The following is a 17765-nucleotide window of genomic DNA, read 5'->3' as shown; positions in this document are numbered from 1 at the left end:
GTTTTTGGAACGAACCGTTAGATGTGCGAATTTGATATTTATATGGGACGGATGATGTTTTAAATTTGAATGAGATGTGACGGCTTGATGGCGAATTTTTCCTTTCATGCAACAAAAAATGTGTAAAACACTGTCTTGTTAAATTATTACGACTCGATGAGTTGCACTGTTTTATTACATCATTAGTTTCATGCATTATTTTTTACGAAGGTGTCATGTGATATTTAACTCCACCGGAAATGCAAAACCGCGAAGTGATGATGTATGTACATATTTTTGTAATGTTGCAGTGGTTTCACAATTATGTTAAAAAGTCTAAGTATTTGCAGAAATTTAACATTCGGATTAAGTAAGGATGGTATCACGTGGCCTTAACATTTAAACGTAACAAATGTAGTAATTAATATAAGGAATTGTCACAAAACTTTGACTCTCCTCGTTTTCTTTCTTCATGTATTTAGGGGTTTCCATTGCAAGTCAATCAAAGTTTGCATTTTTACTCAAAGAGCGTCGCGATTCAATCGAACTTATCCAATAAATTAACGTTTGTTCCAGTTTAATTGAGATCGTTTTTTGTTGAGAAAAAATAAATATTTGCAGTGTTTTTACTTGTTACATTTGTGTGAAATATGCAAATTGTATATTTAGATGTGTCACTTGTGTTATTAATTATTGAACGAGAAGCAGATCTTTTCCAAGTTTCTTTCAATTTTAGTCAAAAAAATTGCGGTCGGTCGCTTCGGCTGCCAACATCGTTAGTTTTGTCAGTCTTTTGATGTGCATTGCGTCTTTATAATATTTATTATCCTTCTCATGATTTTTTTTAGAAAATTTCTTAGTTATAGGCTTTAGAATTTAAAACGATCAAGGTTTTGTCGAAATTTGGTTGTATGGATTTTAACCGCATAAAAGTATCTGGTGACTCATTGCTAACAGTACTGAGGTCTTCCGATTGAATTCCGGCAGTTACGTTCCTTGTAAAAACAGTTATTGTCAGTTTTATGGTAAATAAATAAAGGCTTTTTTATTTTTGTAATATATCACTCGTTTTAATGAAAATGCCGTCGGTAGGATTGTGAAATTAACACACATGGGATGAAACTGCGTAGCAAGAAATTCACGGAATGTACATACTAACAGCACTTTCATGTAAAGTCAACACAGTTTGTGTAAATTGTAAATAAGAATAAAGTCGCGATTTAGGTCGTTACCAAGATGGAACCGTTCTGGTGGTTAATTTCCAATTTTATTGAAACTAACAAATTTATTAGAAACCTTTGAATTTGGCGATTTATTCATGGTTCGTGTGACGGTAATTAATTAGGTTTTCGCTTCGATTTAATTTAAATTCTGCATTACGTGTAGATAGCTTATATAAAAGGTAACCTCTTTTCCAGCCGCAAGTTCCTGGGGGTTACATTGTTCCATACTATGATCAAAATACCCCAATTCTTATGGCACAAGGTGCGGCAATGCGAAATGGTACACCCATGCGCTTGGTTAGCCCTGCTCCTGTACTTGTGCAACCTCAAGCTAACCGACAAACACCAGCAGGTGCTTCCCTGTATTCTAGTACTCCCCAGAGTTTGTATGGTGCTAATGTGAATACTTCGGTTAATGGAGGAACTTTAGGAGGTAGGTTAACTCGTTACAAATACGGTGATTCTACTAATTGCTCTGTACATTTCGTGTTTGCTCATCATTCATTTCTAATATGTTGTTCATATTTACTTAATCGCCAATACTAACAACTCAATTTTTGTACAATGTTATTAACGGTAAATGTTGATTTGTGTAAATAGTCGGTCTTTTAATTTGTTAAAACGTCTTCGATCGTTCATTGTCTAAATCACTGGGGACCTAGCAAAATGCGACCTTGGCTTTCAGATTGAAACGATTCCGGTAATACTTACTACTCATACTTTGGTTAATGAAACTGATTACATTTTACTTTCCAACGTGCAATTACTGATTTATTATTTAATAACGGCAATCGCTCAATAAAGCCTAGATTTTTACATGATTAATTGCTTAGTTTCACATTTTCTACATTGTTGACGTTGATGTTAGAATTAAAAATTGATCACACATTGTTTCGGGACAAAAGTGATACTAATGAAGCTCTCTAAGTTTGTTTGAAAGGACCTACCATGATAAAAGCTTGTAAAAATATAGGTGAAAAACAAATTCAAGGCTATAAAAGAAAAGATAGAGCACTTCGTTTTAACACATTTTAATAATAGCGTCTCGTGCATACAATAAAAATATAAAAGTCATTTTCTTGAGGCTTTCACAGTGCTTGAAAAAATATCTAGAAACATGCAACGGTTTCACGTTGTTTCGTTATATTGGGAAACATTTAAAGGCTAAATGACGGCACTGTGGGGTAATTTCGGATATAATTTCCTTTGATTCTTTTGTATTTTTTTCGTGTTCTTAATCATTTTCGAGACAATCAATCGAAACATAAAAACAGTTCAGTGTGAAATTGTTCAAATTGGAGTAATTGAAGATTGTAACAATTGAGTAAATTAGTGTCACAATTAATGATGCGTTTGACATGATTTCAAACACAAATCACTGACGAATTAATTCGTAAACGTTATTTTTTCGAATCACCGTTGAATGAAAATTGTGTGTAAATAAGGGAAATTACAAGATTTCAATTGATTAGTGTCTTTATTTTCCGGCAAAACTAACAACTCCACACGATCGATTCCGTATTCCATGCTCAATCGTCATTTAGAAAGGCATTTCCTTGGAAATTTACTCTTAAAAATTCTCCCGCTGATGCAGAACGTCTAATATACTTTTTTATACTTTCGTCATTGCAACGGCTTGGAACGTTTTTGTGGTGTTTTGTTTTGTTGATTTTTTTTTACTAACTGTGGTTGGTGTGGGTAGGTGTGGCCCAAGGTGTTGGTTCTGGGTTATTCCCACCTCTTCATGCAGCACCACCTTCTGCTCCATTCGGTAGTTCTTCTCTAGGAAATATCGGTTCATCCGCTACAACCACATCCCTTCATACAGGTAGGCGAAGTGTTGCAGGCTGCAATATTGTCATTTTTGTGTACATATAGAATAACATTTAACAGTGCATGCTCACATTTCGTGTCCAGTTTTTTAGTGCCGTTATATTAATCAATTTATAACGGCCATCTAAAACGCTGGAACGACTCATGTTTATTATTTCTGTAAATAGTGTGATTAAAACTTGAAAACATTATTGTTTCTTTTCATATGAGTTAGTAATAAATTATTTATCAAAAACCTTTCAAACAGGGACCGACAACAAAAAAACGCGACTTCATACTCGTACATACATAATAGATTTTTTCGTTGTTTTCGTAAACAGTTCTTGGAAGGAAATTCACGTAGGTCAATAATAACTATTTTTGAATGTTTGAGGGATTTTTTTTTTGCTTACAAAAGTATCAAAAAAATAATGAAACTAACTTAGTCGCGATTTTTTGTCTGCGCATGAGTTCTCGCATTTTTGTGATTTGGGAGTTGAATTTGATTTTACTTTTCTAGAATTTATGCTCAAATTAAACGTAACTACAGCACGATTTTCTTATCAATCGGAATAGTCAGAACTGGCATTAAAAAGATTATCTATGCACGACAAAAGTATTGTTATACGACCAATTTCAATTGTTAAAAACTTTGGCAACGTTTTTTATTAAAATAGAATAGTTACTAATAAAAATAAAGTTGAAGAAAAAGTCGTCTTGGGTATTCATTTTAAATCATTGGTTTTGCTCGGCAAATACTGAATCATTTTTTAATTTTTACTTTCTCGCGCCCATATTTACTTAAGTATATGTCTAATGTTTACACAAGCAGTATAAAAAATTTGAAATGTTTTATGTAGACAACTTTGTAGGCCTGGGACTGAACACGACATCGTCTGGACGTCGCGACTCGTTCGACCGGAACACGTCAGCGTTCTCGCCGTCGCTGGACTACAGACAGAAATGGCCAACATCCTACAACATCGGCAGCAGTCCCAGTCCTCTAACGGGAAGCCTGACACCTCCGCCGTCGGCGCCTCTCCAACTCGGCGGACTGATGACATCGCGGGTTCTTTCGGCGGCGCCCGGAGCCGAAGCGAAATACCGAAATTCCGTGGCGGCAGGACTGACAACGAATGCGATGTTTGGATCGACGAATTCCCTCTTCACGAAAATAAATTCATCGTTATCAACGGTCCCTAGTTCGCTGGATAAGGGACAACAGGGCCGATCACGCCTGCTCGAAGACTTTAGAAATAACAGATATCCGAATTTACAATTGAGGTTCGATGAAATTTTCCCCAAATCTGATTTTTCTAATTCGGTTTTTGCAGAGATTTGGCCAATCACATCGTGGAGTTCTCGCAGGACCAGCACGGGTCGCGGTTTATCCAACAGAAGTTAGAACGGGCTTCGGCGACCGAAAAACAGATGGTTTTTAATGAAATTCTATCGGCAGCTTATAATCTTATGACTGACGTCTTCGGCAATTATGTTATACAAAAGTTCTTCGAATTCGGGACCGCTGAACAGAAGACGACGTTGGCGCAGAAAGTCAGAGGTCACGTGCTTCCATTAGCTCTACAAATGTATGGTTGTCGGGTCATTCAAAAGGCTCTCGAATCGATTCCGCCTGAACAACAGCAAGAAATTGTGAGAGAATTGGACGGGCATGTTTTGAAGTGCGTCAAGGACCAAAACGGAAATCATGTGGTCCAAAAGTGCATCGAATGTGTCGACCCCAACGCCTTGCAGGTGTGTGTTTTAAGTGGCAACTAAGTTAAACTTCCCAGTAATCAGCTCAACAGCCACTTACAAAGTTGCGAATAGTCAAATATTGAACCCAATTAAAAAAAACATTCATATCATAGTAGTAAACGTAGAGGCGGAAGCTTATTAAAGTTTTTTGTTTTCAGTTTATTATTCAGTCATTCTCGGGGCAAGTGTACACGTTATCGACCCATCCGTACGGCTGCCGGGTCATTCAACGCATTTTAGAGCATTGCACACCTGAGCAGACTGCTCCAATTTTAGCCGAATTGCACCAACACACCGATCAGTTGATCCAGGATCAGTTTGGAAACTATGTCATCCAGCATGTGTTGGGTAAGTGCGTTCTAAAACCGAGTCTTGTTCCAAATTTCCGTCCGCTGTTGAGGCGTGTAATTACGGATTAAAAATATCTTCCAGAACACGGAAAGCCCGAAGATAAGAGTCAGCTGATTAGCAGCGTGAGAGGGAAAGTTTTAGCTTTAAGTCAGCATAAATTCGCCAGTAACGTCGTCGAGAAGTGCGTCACTCACGCGACCCGGGCCGAGAGGGCGCTACTAATCGAGGAAGTGTGTGGATTTAACGACAAGTAAGTGGGTGTTTGATGTTTGTAGGTTTTTTGAAATGTTTTGTTCTGTCTAGTGCTCTCCATGTCATGATGAAAGATCAGTATGCGAATTACGTGGTTCAAAAAATGATAGACGTGAGTGAGCCAACACAGCGAAAGGTGTTGATGCATAAAATCAGGCCTCATCTTAACTCGTTGAGGAAATACACGTACGGCAAGCATATTATTGCCAAGTTGGAGAAATATTTTATGAAGACTCCGGGATCTATGGGCTCTATCGGAGGAGAGCTCGGTCCGATTGGACCGCCGACCAATGGAGTGCTCTAATTTAAGCGATGCTTATTCATTTTAAATATATTTTTAATTTTTTTGACCAATTGTGTGTGTTGATTGAGTTTTGTTGACACACCAACAAGGTTCCAGTATTTTTCGTTAATTTTTTCTCTTCATCGATGGAATTTTCAGTTCGTAATTTTATTTCTGACTTTATTTGTAAGGTTAATATGTTATTGTGAATACATACAAATATCTGTATTATAGCTGTAATTTATGTAATTTGTTTTGCATCAAGTTTCATCGTTTCATTGTTTGACTTTTGTTTCACGAGCTGTAGCGAAGTCGTTCTTAAGTTTTTTATATATAGATATTTAATTTATTTTGCTTTTTTACGTTCGGGGTGAGCCTGTAAAACAAAAGGCAACCAATTTCATCATGTGCATGTTTAATTTGTGTCTGAAACAGTTGTAATTAATTATTGAGCAGAGTTCTGAAACGAATCTCAAATTTTATTTTAGTTCAGTTCGAAATGGATGTCTTGTAAAATTTCCCCTAAAATTAAACCGAATACCTGTACATAAGAACTAAACAGTTTCATCATGGAATACTAAGTGTCCCCCAAATTATCCCAACAGTATGTTAAAAATGTGATAAGGTCCTCAGGAAATAGATTTGACATCATTCAAGTTCATCCAAATCAAAATTTTTCTAGTTCCGCACATTACACGTTATCACATTCAACCTAACACATTTGAAGCAATCGCTTGAATTTATTAAAATTTTAGGCCGTATTGACTCAATTTTTGACGTTTAAGATCAAAAACAATGTTGGAATATCTACGTAGGGTAGGTAAAGTGCTTTGAATTGTAGCGATTTTAAACTTTTGGGCCAATACGGCGGCTGCTAACGGCATTTAATGCACACAATATTTGCATTTATGGTAGTTTAGTCATGTTTGATGTAGTATCTCACGAAAAACCTTATCTTGAATAGAAAAATCGGTCGATTATTTCTTCAAAGTTCAAATGTGACTCGTTTCGTTTAAATGACTATTCAACTCTAGTTTCGAATACATTTTCTCATAAGTAGCGTTAGTTTTGACTAGTTCACAATATTGTCTAGTTATAAAATAGAATTTGAAGCACGTTTCTTTTCGATAAAAGTATTGAAATATAGTAATTGTACAGTTTCGTAAATTCCATTATATTAATTTTATTGCATTTATGACTGTTTATGTGTAATTGTGTGTTTTTGAGCTAATCTGTGTTGAAATTATACAATATTTGTAAGAGTACATAAAACTTTTTGTAATTTTGAATGGTATTAGAACAAAAACACTTCAGTCATCTTTGGTATGTGTACATAGAATACCCATTTTGTATTATATGTAATATAGTTTCGTTCATAACATTTCCAAACAGCCACACAAACGCCATGTCGGTAACTTGTACACTTATTAAGGATTACTGTACACCATCTCTCCCCTCCCGCTAGTGATATGTATATATGTTAATCATTTTTAAATTGTGTCACATGTATTTATATAGTAAAGTGTCTCATAGTGTAATAATGTAAAATAATCCATTTTGTACTTAGAAATTGTTTGTATTGTATTTTTATCATATAAAAATCGTGTTCTACTCGTCAACCTCCCTAATGGGAATTTTCGCGCTTTGGGCCAACAGTATTCAGAATTTGGTTGAGTTTCGGAAAACAGTGAATAAAATTCCACATTAGTGAATTTGGCGAGCATTACCTAGTATAAAATAGAGCGGCGGGGAGTTAAGGTTAGATGGCCAATTAATTTTGGAATGGCAATGTGGCCTCAGACTGATGTAAAGATACTAAACAAGTGTAAAGTGTAAATTCCATTTGGTTATCACGTTGTAAACTGTATAATACATGTGTAAAAATATTCTGTAAAATGAGCCGTTTGGAGTTATGTAATTAAATTGTAAACTATGTATTCTAAATTGGAGCGATCTGGTTGTTTTATTGTACTTTTGCGGCACTGATGCCTGCTTGTAGAGTAGCTGGACGGGGATCACTTATGTTCACAAAAAATATGGCTCTCTGTGGATCTACGGCTGTATATTATATTTATTATGCGATCTGTTTATGAATGTGTAAATTTAGTTTACTGAATGCATGTTAGTTTAGTTAGTATATTAATATGTACGATAATGTATTTCGATTTTATTATTTTTTACCACAGTAGTATAATTAAACTTTATTGAATCAAATACGCGTTTTAGTGATCAACCTTCACACACAGGCTGTTCAAAATCTGTTACAAAGTAATATAATCATAAACAAAGTTGGTTATACTATATTTTTTACTGTCGGTAGATGAAACAACATGAAAGCCAATTTAACATATGTGTCGTTTATTATTGTGTTGGAAATTAAATCAGATAATCAAGATAAAGTGTTTACGATTGCCATGAGAAAGAGCTCATTCCGGTGATTGTGGCGGAAGCGAGACTCAAAAATGACAAGGGAATATAAATAAATCGTGGACGTTAATAAATATATCTTCTTTTTTTTTCAAAACCTAATTGGCAATTATCCGGATCCTTGTAGTAAGATTGATTCTTTTTATGTCATTATGTGTCCCCTTGGGCACACACTCACCACTTTAAAAATTATGCATTAAATTACTACTCCTTAAGCGTTCGAAAATTAACACACTTACCAGTTATCAGCTTATCACTGAAGCTAATTCTACGTCACAAAATATTGAATTTGTGAGGCGCTCGTTCCCGACGACAGCAAGTGACGAACGGAATAAAATTAATTATGTAAAGATAAGGACATGTCATTATTAACAAAAAAGTGTATAGCTACATTTGAAGAAATCGCAATTAAAAGAGTAATCTTCCTACCAGTGTATCCTTATGGGAAGCACCTAATCTTTTTTTTTTCTACATTTGGATTACTGAAGTGATCCTCTGGAATGCTGCGAACTCGGTATTCGCCAATTTTGAGACACATATATTGTCTTTTGTTTTCAGCTTAAACAAAATTTACCCTTTGCAAAATCTTTAAAAATTTGCATCGTAATACACACATTATATTTTTTTTTAGATAGAATTTAAGTGTACGTCACTGGTTTTTGTATTTTTTTAACTGTAAATAAATTTAAAAAAGCAGTATAGCTCATTTCAGTCCATGTCATTAGTCAAATATAATATTTTTATACAGGTATGTATTATATTTATGTGTTTTAATTTCAAATTGTAATGTTTTAGAATATTTGATCACTCATCCAATAACATTTAACAAAAACTCAATATGTAATAGGTAGATAAATAAAAATAATAATAATTATAATACCTACATAAGAATGTAGGAAACCGTTGTCAATTTTTCGAGTATATTGGTTTTAAATTATTGTTAAAACTTTTATGTTTAATACAAAATACCAAAGCTGTAAGCTACAGTAGTTCCGTTAAATGTGCATGTAGGTAGCTTCAGATCCCGTGTTTTTCTTTCTTTCTTTCATAAAAAAACGTATTTTTTCTACAGCCGTCAAAAAATCGTGACATTTATGCATGGTTACCTATGCGCGAAGTTTGACGTTTTTTCACTGTGAAAAAATATTATTTTTTCACGGTTTCACAGTGAAAAAATAATATTTTTTAACTGTGCAGGCAACTCGATTTTTCAGATCATTTTGTTCCAACTTATTTCTGTTACAATTTTAGTAACACGAAAAGACATCAACAGCAACCGAAATGAAGAGACGGATCGATAATGAGAGGTAGTTTTAAAGGTTTTATAATTATACAGAACAATATTACAAAACAATAATAATAGATATTTACTTTGACATATGAAAATTAAATGTGCATGACGAAAACGTGCCCCCGTTTATCCCCAGAGGCCTGAGTGAAGACGCTTGTAAATGAAAGTTATTTTCGCCATTAAAAGAAGCCGATGTAGAAGGTTGAGTGATTTTGTTTTCTTCTGTGGAGGAAGAAGGTTGAATTTTATTGGCAATTTCAATTTTATTATTCAAAGAGTCCTCGATGTAACTTTCTGCCACTGTGCTGCTTCTCCAGCCCCCATGACGTTTAATTGAAATTAGATCACCTCCAGCATTCGCCAAAAGAGTGGCAGAGCTTCTTCTGAAGCAGTGACCAGTATATTTTTTAGGTTCGTCTTTGTTAAGCCACTTTGCAATCAAACTTGGTATCTCTCCGATTTTGTTAATTCCAACATTTTGATTCACACATTTTCCGTTGGTATACTTTAAAAATAAACGGTCACTAGTCGCCCGTGGAGGCCGCAAAGCTCTATATTTTCTGACAATTTCTATATTTTCTAAATTTGAAACAGTAAATATTCGTTCGCAGTGGGTTTTTGTATCAGGCACCTTCACAATTAAGACAGACTGTTTATCTTCTATGTCAGTTAGCTTCATTTTAACTAATTCTTCACGTCGAAGGGCTCCCGATATACCCAAAATTAGCACAGTCTATAAATAAAACGAGTTGTTTTGATTTGTATTACACTAATATGATAAGTTTACCTTCATCAGTAAATATATCTTGTCATCTGCTTCATTAATAAACTTGCTAATGTCTTCTTTGTCTAAAATTTGCGACTTCTTGCTTCTGTAACCTACGCTTTTGCTTTTCAGGTAGGGCACTAACTTCGGAAACTTACGTGTATCGATATTCTCTTTAACGTTTAAGGTGGCTTTCAACATCGCATAAAGGGCCCAGAGTGTTGGTGGCTTTAAGGTGGTAGACTTTTCTTCCAAATACGCCAACAAAACATTTTCCGTTACTTGATCAATCTTTTTCATAGAACACCACTGCCGAAACTGAAGATACGTTTTTTCGTACTGCGGTCTTGATTTAGCAGGCAAAAGATTCGACACTGCCGCGCTTGCAATTGCATCTATTTCGTTTTCGCTGCTAAAATCCATCACACTTCTTCAACAAAAATACCTATTGTGACAAATTTTTCGCAACTATCACTTTTATTTATCATCGTAACCATGCAAGCAACTCGATTTATCAGACCATTTTGTTCCAACTAATTTCTGTTACTTTTTTCTTCATCTGGAGGCTGTAGAAAAAACGTTGTTTGTATTTCGTGGCGAAATTCATGTTTTAATGGCGCCTTCGAATGTCTTTTAGGTCTCGACCTGGCGGTCTCGACTAAAATAACATTCTCAGGCGCCATTAAAAAAACACTCATTTCGCGCACTTAATACAAAAATTACTATTCTTTTTATTACAAATCTACGGTTTTTATAGTATAAAACGTGGTGTAAAAGAAGAAAACAAGTCCATAATCGTAGCAATTAACGCCAGAGACATAATTTATATTAAATTCTTCCCATTAATTTCACAATATGCTCAAACGAGAACGAGAATAGAAATATTTTTCCAGTTCTTTTTTATTTATTGGACTGCTCATTTCTCGCACTAGGAAGACAGAGATAAAGCAGAGAGGAATTTGAAGGTGCATTTCATGTTGTAAATTTAGAAAGGTATTTTTTAGTTGAAACGAACGGATAATAATAATCGATATTATTCTATTCTCACATCAGCTGCTCAGAATTTCAAAATAATACAAGGTAAGTAATCAAAGCACCGCCTGAAGAAAAAGGGAAAGCAGATGGCAGAGGGGATATTTTCTCAACATCCCCATTTTAGTGTCTGTACCATTATGTAGAGCAGTTCACCCCCTGTGATACCTTTATTTTAAATGATAATCCAGAGGGGAAAAATTGATCGTGCACATCAGGTAAAACTTTTTTCAAAGGTGAGAATACTTTTCACTCTAATGCTTTACTAATTTATGGGGATGTACTTGGCATTACAAAAAATCAAATAAAAAAGACCACTTAATTTTGGCCCTCAATAGTGAATTTATTATTAAATGTAATAAAAACATTAAGACGAAATTGGAGGAATGGTTCTTATTGAACTATTCCAAGACGAATTTTGAATTAGAATAAATTCTGGATAAAAAGTAGGAATTTTTGAACATGTTTGGCTCAATTTCTTTAAAACGTGCGCTTGCTCTGCATTATTTAACGGCGAAATAAACGGCAATGGTTACATAAGCGTGACAAAAAATTCAAGTAATTATCCAAACTGAGGCCCGGTGAGGCATCAGAGACCCCCTGGAAGACGATGACATAAGGACCGTATCTGGATATTTATGCTTCGATTCCCCCGCCTTCCAACTGCCATATTTGTTTACATTTGCTATCTCTCTCGCTGTCAAAGAGATTACGAATTTTCGGGCATAAAATACGCAATGTGCCCCAATCTGGAGCCTTAACACCACTCATTACCTTAAAAAAACATTCTTTTTTGCACTTGTGGTCGCCTTGGGCGCGCTAGCGCCCCGAAAACCCCCAAAAATCCAGGTAGGAAATGAAAATAAAAATATTCTTCAAACATCTGAGATGAGTGGTGATGCGCAGGCGCGCCTGTTGGCGCCAATGCCCGGTACAGATGGCAGATGTTTTGTAACCAGTGCGTACTTGTACACGCTTGGCAAAATCGTAAGCAATTTCAATAATTTTTTGTGAGCCGCCTAGCCCCCCTATCGCAAATCCACAAACGCCGCGTGAAAGCCCACACTTTGCGGAACATGAATCTGGTAAAATTTTCGTTATTAGCCGAGGCCCGATGCAGTTGAGGCCGAGTTTGTCGCCGCGAACCCAGCTGCTTTGTATAAAGTGGTTTGGAAACCATTTTGTTTAGTATTCCGGAACATCTCGTTTTTGAGCCGGTGTTTTCGGAAATCCCTCCCTTGAGCCAGTAAGACAGTGCAAGACACCCTCGCAAGGAGGCCCGAGCTGCCAGGTAGGCCCCAGTCCCCCTTTATCCCCGGTAATTTCGGGCTTCGTGTCGAGTGATGGCGGTTGGTCTTTGAGGAAGGGTGGCGTGGATTTTCGGGGTAAGCTCACTGGAACCCCCGCCTCGGGGGCGCCCGGCCCTTCCTCCAGGCCCCGATCTGCCCCCCGATGGGGACGCGCGCCCCGCTTGGCCGTCTCCCCCGAAAAATCGTTAGTTATTCCGGGATGCGTTAGACCCTCCCCTTTCGCATTCCAACGGTTGTAAATGCGTCTGTTTTCCAGCAGATCGGCCACCACGTCAATTTTAATGATTTGATTTGCTATAATGCCTCGTCCTTTCCTCCGCACGGAAAGCCCCAGGGGGTACAGAGCTGCCATGTCCGAGACAACCCCCGACATGGGCATCGTCAAGTCCGAGCTGGTGACCAGCCCCCACTTGCTGGACCACGGCTATGGGGCCACGCCGCAAAACCAGTTGCTCCCGTCGGCGGCTCCGAACGCAACTGCGCCCGTTAAACGCAGACTTAACCTCGAACTCGAGCGGGGGAGAGTGGTGCCTCTGAAGCAGGAGTTCAAGCCGCCGCAGCCCCGGAAGCAAAAACGGCTCACCCCCACGAAGAAAAACACGCGTTATGACACGTCCTTGGGGCTCCTCACGCAGAAGTTCTCGGCACTGCTTGAGGAATCCCCCAATGGGGTTGTCGATCTGAACAAGGCTTCGCAGCAGCTCAACGTGCAAAAGCGCCGGATTTACGACATCACGAACGTGTTGGAGGGCATTGGCATTATTGAGAAAAAGTCCAAGAACAACATCCAGTGGAAAGCCAGTCGGAAAGACAACGAAAAGTTCCTCAAACTCACCAAGGACCTGCAGGACCTGGAGAACCAGGAAAACGACCTCAACCGAATGATCAACACGGTGGCTAAGCAGCTGATCGGGTTGAACAACGACAAGCACGGGTTTGTCACGTATCAGGACCTGAGGTCGATAGAGAAGTTCAAGCAGAACACGGTCATCGTGGTCAAAGCGCCCCCGAAAACGCATTTATCGGTCAAAACCGCGTCCAAAGAGGACGATAAATACAGTATTCAATTGAAGAGCGACACGGGGGAGATCGAGGTGTTCCTCTGTCCTGAGTACGTCCCACCTGCCAAACCAAAGACTGAACCGCTCGAAGACGACTTTAAAGATATCAAATTCAGTCCAAGTTTCGATTTGACTACTCCACCTGTGCCTCTTCTCGACAGTCCTAAAGCACCGCACAAGCAGATTTCCTCGCAGGTACGTGTGTCTTGTTCTAGCGTTCAAATTTCTCAAAATTTTGGGTCAGAAAGTTTATCACGTAGCGAATTATTTTTATCCATATTTGGGCCGAGGCAGATTCCGGTTTGAATTCGTTTACGTAATTCGATTGAGGTTAGATGGCAGGAAATGGAGGCAATTCCGCCGGTACCGGCTCTAATACGCATGTGTATTTTCGGGAATATTTTCTTATTATTTATTGTGGTCGTATTTTACTCACACGATTAACTTATCAAAAATGCAACGATTAATTTGTCAGTGATGTAATGGATTTGACCTTTAGCTGCGCCAAGGAAATGTGAAAACTTTTTACTTTTATTGACGATGATGGCAACAATCACTTGAGAAATGTTGAAAGTGTGCCCAATTGGCCATGACGGTGTTAACTTTAAGCTTGCACATGTTGGCAAATCGACAAAAACTACTTCTTGTGAGAATTAACGTACATATCTTAATTTGTTTTAGGTGCTTTGCGGTAATTTCGAATATTTATTTTGTTTCAAATGACCAAAGAAGAGACTACTCAAAGTGAAATTAATTCAAATACGACAGCTGCAGCGACAGTTTTTTGTTGATTATCTTCATTTAAATAACTCTAGTACTGATAACCACTTTTTAGTGACAGTCTCTAATTTTATTTTAATTAGCTAAGGTGACCAACTTAAAAAATCAAAATTAGGCAGAGTATTTTAATTGTAATTGTATGATAAGAATTGTAAGAAAAAAGGTCTGAAAGCTAATATTCAATAAAGAAACCCAGAATAAATGAAACTAAAAACTACCAAATCCTAGTCAAACGTAAAATACAAAATAGAAAATAAAATGGGTACATTAGTGTATTTTTTTTTTTTCATCCTCTGCATAAAGAATAATGTTATATCATTTATTTTTTTATTTTAAATCAACTAAATACTACTTGGCTGATTAATGGATTTTGCTGATTGAACCAAAAGTAACGCACAAAATCCATATCTTTTTAAATTTCGAATTGGATTGATGATGTCATTTTTATCTTTTTTTAATGACAGCCATCATTTTCACTGTTTTAGATAGTACACATCTTTATCTTTCTGGTAATAAGAGAAAAAAATCGACTTGTTCGAGGATTTTCTCTTGCTATGATTTTACGAGATAAAAACCGTGAGAATGTAGAAATAGAAGGTGGAAAAGTTTAAGCAAGGACATTTAATTTTGAACTGATGACGTATTTAAACTGATGCATAATTACAAGTGATCTTATCTCAAAAATTAAGAGAGCATTGTACTCGTAAATGAAACATTTTAAATGATCGATTTTTGCTGAAAAATTATTCACTAGATGGCTTAATTACTAGCAGTAATTTTTAATAAGGCCAATATATTTTAATCTGTTTTTGAGATGCTGCTGTGAAATGACGATAAACAGAGGTGTTCTAATTTTTAGATAGGATTTTTTGTGGTTGGTGAACTTTGGAACTGAGGCTAATTTGCGCGTTTGATCAAGTGTGAAAATTGTTGCAGATATGCAGGAACTTATCATTTACGAAAGATCCCGTGGTCAGTGCCCGTACACCATTATCAGTACAAAATCCGTTTACATATAATAACGTTTTAACGTCGTCGCAAGAACCAGCGCCTGGAGAAGTGGACCCGTTACGACTTTCCCCTTACGCGTCATTGGTGGATGGTTACCCAACTTGTTTGGATTCCAGCAGTTTGAAAATGGGGACGCTACCCCTCATTAATGATAATGAGGTACTCGGGCCCATGATGGGACCTTATAGCATGCACACAGGAAACATACAAACAGGTTTGTTCTTATCAGTTACATTAACGGATTTTTGATAAACGCCTAATCTTCAAAACACGAAAATTGTGCCACTTAACGGAAACATTCGCTTTGTTTGTGTTTTTATCATTTGAACCGCGTCGCCGGCGGTAATTTTTACAGGTGTTGGATTGTTGTTTAAATTTGCTTATTTCAATAACACGAAGAGACACCACTGCTACTAACTAAACATCTAACAAACGCTTACATTGTAAATGCATTCTGGGATTCTGACTGTGACCTGTGTGTGTCTGATTCACATCACAGGCAGAGTTCTAGCTATGCGTTTACAGCTTGCTTCTCAACTCCCATAAACTAATTAACTCATTAAAATCATGCTTCAGTCTTGCAAGTGTCTGTGTTGTTTTTCCCTCGCTAAATATAACATGGGACGCTTTGCCACTACGTTGTACTGAATTTCATGTGGGCTGCTGTTTTGCGTAGCACCATGGGATTCAGCTCATCGTTTGGTTATCTGCTAACTGCTTGCAAATGCCTGCCTTCTGTTGTACAAAGTATAATTTTGTGCGTTTTGGTGCGATATTGACTGGGTCGTTTCTATTGCAGGGTATACAGTTGACTCATTTTTCTCAAACGAGCCGTTTCTACATTTGGAACCGCCAGCAATGCACTCTGAGTATAACTTCAGTTTGGATGCAAACGAAGGGTTGCGAGATCTCTTTGATTTCTTATAAAGGAAATCAGTTTTCATCATTGCTCATGTACAAATTATCTGCTTATGATCACATTGATTGTAACTGTATCTGGGGTTCTCAAGATTACTAAATAGTTTTCGTACTTAATTGACTATTGGAAGCTGGATTTGTACATAATCGTATTAAAAGATGTATATTTTACTGCCCGTGTGTTTATTTATGGCACAAATTTGTAAATATCGCAGTGAGTTTTGGAAGTTGTAATGAAACGGCTCAAACCACATTCCTAATTCGATGTTTTCTCTGGACTATTTCGTAATGATGAGAACCTTGTATTTGTGTCATTTCATTCATTTTATATTTATTGTTGAGTTAACATTGGTTAAATATTAAAATTAGAGTTTTACAAATATTTTGTAAGGAGAAACTGGACCAAAGTGCCTATTGTTTGGTCACGATTAATATTTAATTTTTGAGCAGTCTCAGTGTCAAACTTATTTATTCAAACCGACAGAACTTATCACTACTATCAAAAGGAGTTAATATGAAATGGAATCAAATGGTGCCATTGGAAAATCTCTTGTAAATATATTTATACACGCTTATGGGGCATTTTTGTCTGTTTTAATTCCATAATTAGAAGTTTAAGAGAAAATTATATAGATTTTACCTGCTGTTGTTTTCTTTTTGTTAGTAAATACATTGTTTGCACCCACTTCTGGATCACCTTGCTCTTGTTGTTTTTAATAAAATGATAATTGCGCTATTGTTGCAATAAGTCCGTACTAGTCCTTTTACAGTTGCAATTTCGTAAGATTTGTAATTTTTTGAACAATATTTTAAATCTTGTTTGACTGAGTATTTAGTATTGCAATTTTTGTAGATGAAGGTGGGTGTTCTTGTTTATTCAGTACAATTATTTTTTAATTCTAATTGTTACTTCTTCTGTAAATAGGTTATTTTAATGTTTATCTTTTATATTATTATATATTATAAATGTCCGAAGCCAATAGAGGCCTTAAATCAGTTCGGTAGAAACATCACATACAGGTGATCTTTATCTGATGCCCTCTTTGACTTGCCTCGGAACCAGCGACTTCAATTTTATTGTTTAGGACCGTTCAAGCTTTACTTGTAAAATATTCTATGCATATCACTCCAATTTTTATCGTTTGTACAACTTAGCTTGAAATACCGAGTCACATTTGCCATCTTATCATTTCAGTTTCAGTTTTCTAATTGGTCGAAAATTGTAATAACCATGCGGAAAACTGAAGATCTTTGCCATGCAAGAACTGCAAATCATATCGAATGTATTTTTTATTCGAAGGTGTGGCACGTTTTGGCTGCCCAGTTTTAAATTTTTATAGCTTTTTCGAGTTAGAAGTTATGAGGCGTTAATAAAAATCATTCTGTACATTTTTATAATGTACATAAAATTGTAAATTAAATAATAGATGCACTTACGTTTTGTATTATTAATTTTCCAATGTCCAGAATTTAATTTGACCAACTTCAAGAAATAAAAATTGTAGAACAAG

At 36.5% G+C, this 17765-nt stretch overlaps 3 protein-coding genes and 2 non-coding genes across 16 annotated transcripts in view; 4 read left to right on the top strand and 1 right to left on the bottom strand.

The window, feature by feature from the left end:
- LOC656229 (maternal protein pumilio) overlaps window positions 1–7872 on the top strand; it is a 41841-nt gene extending 33969 nt beyond the window's left edge. For 4 of the 7 annotated variants that reach the window (XM_008202166.2, XM_015979750.2, XM_015979748.2 and 1 more), the window contains 7 exons: window positions 1398–1635; window positions 2905–3030; window positions 3875–4298; window positions 4349–4769; window positions 4931–5120; window positions 5205–5373; window positions 5427–7872. In XM_008202166.2, the coding sequence (XP_008200388.1) occupies window positions 1398–1635; window positions 2905–3030; window positions 3875–4298; window positions 4349–4769; window positions 4931–5120; window positions 5205–5373; window positions 5427–5679 (1821 nt within the window). In that variant the 3' untranslated portion in view covers window positions 5680–7872. The remainder of the gene's footprint in view (window positions 1–1397; window positions 1636–2904; window positions 3031–3874; window positions 4299–4348; window positions 4770–4930; window positions 5121–5204; window positions 5374–5426) is intronic. The other 3 variants (XM_015979749.2, XM_015979752.2, XM_015979751.2) reach the window with 3 other exon arrangements.
- Window positions 7873–9393: 1521 nt separating this feature from the next.
- LOC135265212 (uncharacterized) lies at window positions 9394–10866 on the bottom strand. 3 transcript variants are annotated; one of them, XR_010334183.1, is made up of 3 exons: window positions 10301–10866; window positions 10164–10248; window positions 9394–10109 (listed from the first exon to the last, which is right to left on the bottom strand). XR_010334183.1 is itself a non-coding variant. In XM_064356674.1 (3 exons), exons 1-3 carry the CDS (start codon window positions 10563–10565, stop codon window positions 9453–9455), a joined length of 1014 nt encoding a protein of 337 aa, XP_064212744.1. In that variant the 5' UTR covers window positions 10566–10866; the 3' UTR covers window positions 9394–9452. The 3 variants fall into 3 exon arrangements, 2 of the variants coding, with proteins under 2 accessions (XP_064212744.1, XP_064212743.1); XM_064356674.1 differs by having other exon boundaries at window positions 10164–10255; XM_064356673.1 differs by having other exon boundaries at window positions 10164–10866.
- Window positions 10867–12048: 1182 nt separating this feature from the next.
- LOC656396 (transcription factor E2F2) lies at window positions 12049–17765 on the top strand. 4 transcript variants are annotated; one of them, XM_008202175.3, is made up of 4 exons: window positions 12049–12161; window positions 12741–13740; window positions 15262–15550; window positions 16136–17765. In XM_008202175.3, the coding sequence occupies exons 2-4, from the start codon at window positions 12784–12786 to the stop codon at window positions 16261–16263; spliced, it is 1374 nt and encodes a 457-aa protein (XP_008200397.1). In that variant the 5' UTR covers window positions 12049–12161; window positions 12741–12783; the 3' UTR covers window positions 16264–17765. The 4 variants fall into 4 exon arrangements, with proteins under 4 accessions (XP_008200397.1, XP_008200398.1, XP_008200396.1 ...); XM_008202176.3 differs by having other exon boundaries at window positions 12078–12161; window positions 12744–13740; XM_008202174.3 differs by having other exon boundaries at window positions 12088–12465; window positions 12744–13740.
- On the top strand, window positions 15766–15871 carry Mir11 (microRNA mir-11). The gene has a single exon (NR_038735.1). It is a non-coding gene; the product is annotated as a microRNA mir-11 (primary transcript).
- Window positions 15957–16052, top strand: Mir998 (microRNA mir-998). Its single transcript, NR_038734.1, has one exon. It is a non-coding gene; the product is annotated as a microRNA mir-998 (primary transcript).

This window comes from Tribolium castaneum, chromosome 5 (assembly GCF_031307605.1).
Source record: "Tribolium castaneum strain GA2 chromosome 5, icTriCast1.1, whole genome shotgun sequence".
Classification (NCBI taxonomy): Eukaryota; Metazoa; Arthropoda; class Insecta; order Coleoptera; family Tenebrionidae; genus Tribolium; species Tribolium castaneum.
This window is presented reverse-complemented; position numbering and strand designations above follow the sequence as displayed.